Below are 6,846 nucleotides of genomic sequence, written 5' to 3'. Positions count from 1 at the left end.
GCACGGATTAAAATGGAGGAAGCAAGTCTCGGCAATGATTGGCTTAACAAAAGCGCTGACCGAAAGACCCCAAGTCACGTGACTCAAAACGACGAATGGCTGGCACGTTTTGCGTGAAACAAGCGAAAGAAATCTGATTTCTTCCAATGCTTTGCTTAAAAGTCTATCACGTGACTTGGGGTCTTGGGTTCACCGAATGAAAATCTTCACTCCCTATATTTTATCTTTTCTCAATGGTGTGTACATGTACCTATGTAGGCGTGTGTAGGGCATAGACGCCACCAACCAGGACTATTCCCACTCGTGGAGGCTGGCGAGCAGGGGAGTTATGCTTTGTGCTTAGGTAAACGCAAACGATTTGTAACTATGGCGACGAAAATTCGTCCACGCAATAAATATCAAAACAACGAGCTACAACTATTCTCGTTGTCATGGCAATGTGGAAAATCAGAACAACATCAACTTTGGGCGAGTGAAAATATTATGCAATTCGTGATTTCTCAAAAGGAGAAAGAAAAAAAAATCAAGAGAAAATTTAAGTTTCAATATTGTTAGTCACCGGATTTAACAAAGAAAAGTTATTTTGCCTTATTAGGAAAAAAGGTCCCAAATAAGGACAACTGTGGGCAATGAATACTTCACGCAGAGTTGGAGACAAAAAAATAAATAAATAAATAAACGCTACTGCCAAACTATAAAGAATGAAAAATTATTTAACATTATAATAAGCACTAGAAAATCTCCCGTCAAGGTATGACGAGTGAAAATTGCTTCTAAATTTGTACGTAGCCAGTGCCTGTTTTGTGATGTTTTGATAGTTGAAACTGTAACTCTTAACTCCAGTGGATTGACCCTAAACTCCAGTAGGTAACATCCATTGTTGACCATTGTTTCGTTTCTTCATTTCCCTGAAATGACAGTCTTACCAGTAAAACAGTTAAGTTACTGGATCGAGTTCAGCCTTGTCACAATAAAGCTTTTCCCTGCATGTTAAACATTACCAAAATATATTATCAAATTATCATGCCGCAGCGCGAGTTTCATTGTTGAAACTCGCGGGTTACTCGATCATTAGCTATTACATATATTAGAATTTTAAACCACATTTTATGAACTCAAAAGCATTTTTAAAAAATCCATCTTCACTTCTACGAAAAAGAGAACGATCAATGGTCACGTTCAAAGCATTAATAATTCGTTATTTTCTGGAGGGGAGAAGTTCGCTCTTTCGCACAGTTCGTGCACATATCTGTAGCATATGCAGCACACGATCATGCCTTCCACCAGATACTCCGGTGTCCTATTACAAGGACAATGGAGTGCTAATAAGGCGATTCATGGCCTCCTGGGATACAAACTACTTTTCCTGCTTATCAGATCACAGGAAAAAAAACGATACACAACAACATTCTTTTTGAATTCGTCAACTACAGACATTTTTCTCTAAGAACATTAAACAAGAAAGCTTCAGTGAACCACGATGAAACAAAACTTACTGTAAGATAAGATCGGGCAGTTTTCAAAGCACTCTTCCGTAATAACTTTTACTACACTGATGCCTTGTGCATGGCCCCACTAGATGGCGCTGACGCTTAACGGGCCCTGACAATTTATGACTTTCTTTGTTAAACCAATGCAGCTTATGCATCCACCAATCAATGTCAACGTTTCAATGTTTGTTTATTTTTGATTGGACATCGCCCATTTTGACCACAGGAGGCGCTGAACAGAACCCCTGCATTCACCAATTAATGGCAACGTAATGGAAACAGGGGTTTCCTGTAGTGCCCTCTTTATTGCCATGAGTTTCAGCGATTGTCACGGCCTGTTAGAATTTTGATGGGGCCATGCTTTGTGATTTAACAAACTGCTTGCTCGCAACACTTTATCAGCAATCTGGCCCTTCTGGCTCTGAGGTCGAAGCTTCGCTAAAAATGCCCTAGGTCGTGGGTTCGATTCCCTTCGGAACCCCGGGTGTTATTTCCCGTCTTTGTACTGTAAATAATATCTTATGTGTAAAAAAAAAAGAAATCCAACCTCTGGAGCCAATGTCATCCTATATCTTCATAGTGGTTATTAACAGCTTTGAACACGATAAAAACAAGACAAGTTAGGCTTTCTGATGACGATAAAATCACGACATAGGGAGTTTTTGCTATCATACATCAAAAAATGGGGCTAGCTGTCCTGTATTTGTTATTCGGTGGTCCGTCATTTGTTGATGTTAACATGAGTTCAGATAAGGCATGGACAGAACAGGACTAATTACTTTATTAACATCTTAAGAACATCACATCCCACACATACACGCAGCTATTTACATTACGGAATGCCCCGCCAAGAACACCGTTGCAGTTCCAGTTCCATTTCTACGTTCCTTACGATGCCGGTTACCGTTAAGTTCTCAATACACGACACTAGCCTTATTCGTTCAATCATAGACTAATAATGAGTCTTATGTAGACTCTTATTATTAGTCTATGGTCTACATCGCCTAAACAAAATTAAAAATTTAAAAAAACCCCGACTGAGTCGCAACTGTAGAATCAAGAGGGAAAATGGAAAATCCTTTAAAAAGCCTTATACTATTAAAAATCAATGTCAAGAATTTTATTTGCTATTAAATAGAAACTGGTAACAGATAAAAATTTTAAATCATTGCGTTTAAGTTCCTTGTCGGCCAACTATGAATTTAGGGATCAGTCACGTGAATAAAGGCATAGCCGTTATTGAAATATGCTTTAAAAAACGTTATAATTCAAATTCTACGTAGCATAGAAGTTCCAAAACATTCCGTCAGACGCGGGAAAAAAATTTCTTTATTTTGGTATTAAATTTTAAATTTTTTAGGTATGTTTTCACTGCAAGTATTGCGAAAGACCTTTTACAGGTTTTTAATTAATATCTTCGTTAATTAATGTCATCCAAAGAGGCAACCTAGCTAAGAACACTCTCGATCAACTCTCCTTTCGAACATTTTTTTTTTTTCCAAAATTGGTCCATCCGTTTAGCGCTTGAGTGCCACAAACAGATAAACATACACACAGATTTACAGACACGTCAAACTTAAAACCCCCTTGCTTTGTGTGTCAGCGATTTAAAAAATTTTGTTCAAGACATGACACGAAGCTCATTTAAAAATGCATAAACTGGAGAAAAATATTTTTGTGTTTTACAAAGCAAATAAAAGGCTTTGGCTGATCGCTGCAGGTGGCTAGTACAATATAAGTTAAATGTTAAATACTCCATCTAAGCCTTACTGAAGAAATTCAGAAGTGATATTAAAAGCAATATTATTGCCACGTGCTACGAAATCATTTAATTTATTTTCGATTCAGATTTCGTTAAGCTTTAAATTTTACAACGCAGTTTTGAAAAATGAAAATTACCTTAAAGTAATAATATTTCAAGCCCAAGAGTAAGTGCATTTTGGATATCAAGAATACTTCTATTAATTAAATATCAGTTTTGAACCTTAGATAGGTAAAAAAATAAACAATATTTATGCCATCCCTAATTACTTGTAATTGTGACGTTTGTCATTGTAATTGTTTTGTTATCCTGTTGTCTCCATTCAGAAACAAGTTTGACATAACGGGAGAAATTTCCATAGTTGGGAATCTAGCGATCTTTCTTCATTGGCATCAACTTTTGGCTTCAGCGCGTGCGCGAGAGGTATTTTTCTTTGTAAATCTAAACAAAGAGACCAGAAACATCTATTCACATAGGGTTACTATAAATCAGCAGGGTTACCAAAATAAAATTATTTATGCCAAAAATGTGACGACTGTGCCATATTCCCAACTATCGAAATATCTCCACATAACGACACAAAGCTCTCTCAAAAGAAAGTGAGAGTTTGGTACTCTTTTATTTTTGGTACTCTTTTATTTTTATTTATTCTCTCTTATGATCTTTTATTATATCTTTACTCTTATATCCTTATTAGGGAAGGTTCGTCACTTGGTTTGTCGACTTGTTTATTTTCTACCTTGGCGACAATAGAAAAATTCTTAATGCGATTTCGATATCTACAAGTATATGGCAATCCTAGAATTTAGAAAATGAAGTTATTGAATACCGCCAAATATGAAATTTTTTGTTGGCGTATTTTTCAAAAAGAGCCAAATTTGGCACCTACGTCACAATGTAAACAAAAACTACAATGCACGAGCTCTGAAACCGTTGACTAGCCAAACGAAAGTAAATCAGCTTTACTGTAGGGTTGCTAAAATCGCTTCTTAGCCAAGATAAGGTAGGGGTATCCAGAATGAAATATTTATCACCGCAACCCGGTTACCGTAACTCTACCGCAATAAATAAATTGACAGCGCCCAAAATAAAAGTGCGCCAGATGACGTACCTTTAACGGAAAAGTACCGAGGATTTTGAATACCAAGGCAAAACGTTTCCTGGACTCTGGAGAACAAAAACAAAAGAAGATGTTTTCGCAGATCCAGGTGTTTGCAAAGTTTCTGAAAACGAATTATGTATTTCGAAGTAAAATACTTCTAAGGGGAAAAGAGAGGGGAATCGTCATAAAGTGGAACGTGCAAAATTTGCAAAAAGATTTCCTACTGCTGAAACAGCTCTTACTCTTTTTGGTCCTTATACTTTAATTTTACATATGAATGGAACATTTCATGTTAGCTAACGACTTGTTTTCTTTTATTCGACGGATAGTTTCATATTTAATAATTTAATTTAATTATTTTCCAGATTTTTTTAAAACTACTTTAGTAAATTTTAGTCTTGTTAAATGGCTTGTTTTGTTGAGCAATCACGAATTACTTGTTTTGTTGAGCAATTACGAATTGTTTGTTTTGTTGAGCAATCACGAATTACTTGTTTTATTTAGCAATCTCGAATTCCTTATTATCTTCACTTGACAAAAGTTGGTGTTACTCTAATTTTTCAGGTTACCATGACGACAAGAACAAGTCTAGCAGCTCGCTGTTTTAATATTTAATAAGAGGACAAATTTCGTCGTCATGGTTACAAATCGTTTGCGCTCATTCAACGCTTAACTTAAGCAGATTTTACTTTAAAAAGAGATGGGGGCGTGTAAGATTACGGCCTCCGCGGGCAGGCGATGGAGTTCATTCCCTACTCACATACACACACACACGCCTACGTACACTCACCTGCGCACACACATGTACGCACACACACATCTACACACACACCCACAATTGTTCTTCTTCCTTCAAGAGATTGGCTTTTTGTCTTTAATTTAGTCTTTGTCCTTGTGTTATTGTATTTGTTTGCTTTTTGTTTCGTGTATATGTGTTTTTTATTTTTCAAAATTTCTTAACAGTTTGTTATTTTGACCTCGTTTTCAAAATTCAAAACTTTGTTCTTGTTTCTTTCGAAAATGTTCTTCTAAATTCCAGAAGTTTTGTGTCTTTTATAGTTAAATTTTTCGCCTTTGTTTTTTTCCCCCACTCTCTTGTATCTTCAACACTATCGTTTGGCGCAGCATAGCCTATTTCGGCTTTTGCACCATTAAAACCAATAGAATCAACCAACAACACGCACACACCTGTTGATTGCGAAAAACAGATTTTTTAATTCCATGGTGTCAAAAATTCATTTTTTTTTCCTTGAGCAATCACGATTGCTAAATTGTTTTCATTTGACCGTCCTTGATGTTGTGGTTCCTTTTTCAGCTTGGACCAGAGGCCTCTGCAGCACCACCGCCCACCGTCCTCTGCAGGCACGGCTCCTCTGATCCTGACCACTGTCACCCGGAATCCGGTGGTGTGCATATCCGGCATACACGCGAGCGCCTTTGCACGCATACACACTGACACACATACGCGCTGACACACACACATCGACCCTTACACACGTACACTACGTTCATACACGCAGGTCTACGCACACACACAAGCTTAGCCTACACATGCACGCACGCCTACACACACACACACACAACTATACATACGTAACCGCCCAGGATGAGGGGCAGGCTTAAGGGGACAGGGGCCGTTTCTAGAAACAATAACTCCAATGAATATAGGGTCCTGCCGAATCTCGTGATTGCGAAAAACATAATTTGAATTCAAAATTTCAGAATTCAAATTAGTTTTTTTTTTTTTTTTTTCATTTTTTTCCAGGTCATGGCGAGAAAATCTGGCGGAAGTCGGAAGAAAAGAGTGAGAACCAGCTCGAGCAAGAGCCCCGCCTCGAAACGACAGAGACTCTCCTCGCGCCGGCCTGATGTCTCATTCCCAATCGGCGAAGTCCACCAGCTATTGGAGTCGAAATTCACCTCTGGCCGTGTCAGGTCGGAGGCCGCTGTTTTCCTCACAGCAATCATCGAGTATGTGGCCGCAGAGCTCCTAGAGTTGGCCATCAACCACGCTCGCTCCAGAACGGGATCGACCAAAAAAGCTACACAGTTGACCCCGGAGGACATTGACTATGTCATCGCACAGGATCCAGCCTTGAAAGAACTTTTTGAAAGAATTTCGTCGATGAGTTCGGGCTCCATCTAATGGTTGAATAACGCAATTCTTCTCAGAAATTTCGATTAATAGAAATTCCCGTTATGATATCAGTCAACTATCAATTGCTCAAAATTGTGTAAGGAGAACGAAAAAAAAACTTTGATTTAATAAAAAATAATCCAATTTTGACTAATTTGAATTTTGGTAAACGGAATAGCTTTAAAACACACACACATAACTTTTTTTAATTGTACTACATGCAAAAACTTGATAGCATTTTAAAACTCTTAAACTCGCTTTAAGATGATATATTACGTGATACAAAAGTGCAATCTGAAATTTTGAAGGTCATTCAAAATTACCTTTGACCTTGAATATTTCAGAAAGTTATAAT

At 37.6% G+C, this 6,846-nt stretch overlaps 1 protein-coding gene across 1 annotated transcript; it reads left to right on the top strand.

The window, feature by feature from the left end:
- The first annotated feature begins 6,122 nt into the window (after positions 1 to 6,122).
- On the top strand, positions 6,123 to 6,500 carry LOC129230267 (histone H2A-beta, sperm-like). The gene has a single exon (XM_054864667.1). It carries the CDS (start codon positions 6,123 to 6,125, stop codon positions 6,498 to 6,500), a length of 378 nt encoding a protein of 125 aa, XP_054720642.1.
- The last annotated feature ends 346 nt before the right edge of the window (positions 6,501 to 6,846 follow it).

Source organism: Uloborus diversus, chromosome 9 (assembly GCF_026930045.1).
Source record: "Uloborus diversus isolate 005 chromosome 9, Udiv.v.3.1, whole genome shotgun sequence".
NCBI classification, from domain to species: Eukaryota; Metazoa; Arthropoda; class Arachnida; order Araneae; family Uloboridae; genus Uloborus; species Uloborus diversus.
Note: the sequence above shows the minus strand (reverse complement) of the source record. Positions and strands in the feature narration are given on the sequence as shown.

Coding starts and splice junctions, on each gene's coding strand:
- LOC129230267 (XM_054864667.1), top strand. CDS start 6,123: ATGGCGAGAAAATCTGGCGGAAGTCGGAAGAAAAGAGTGAGAACCAGC.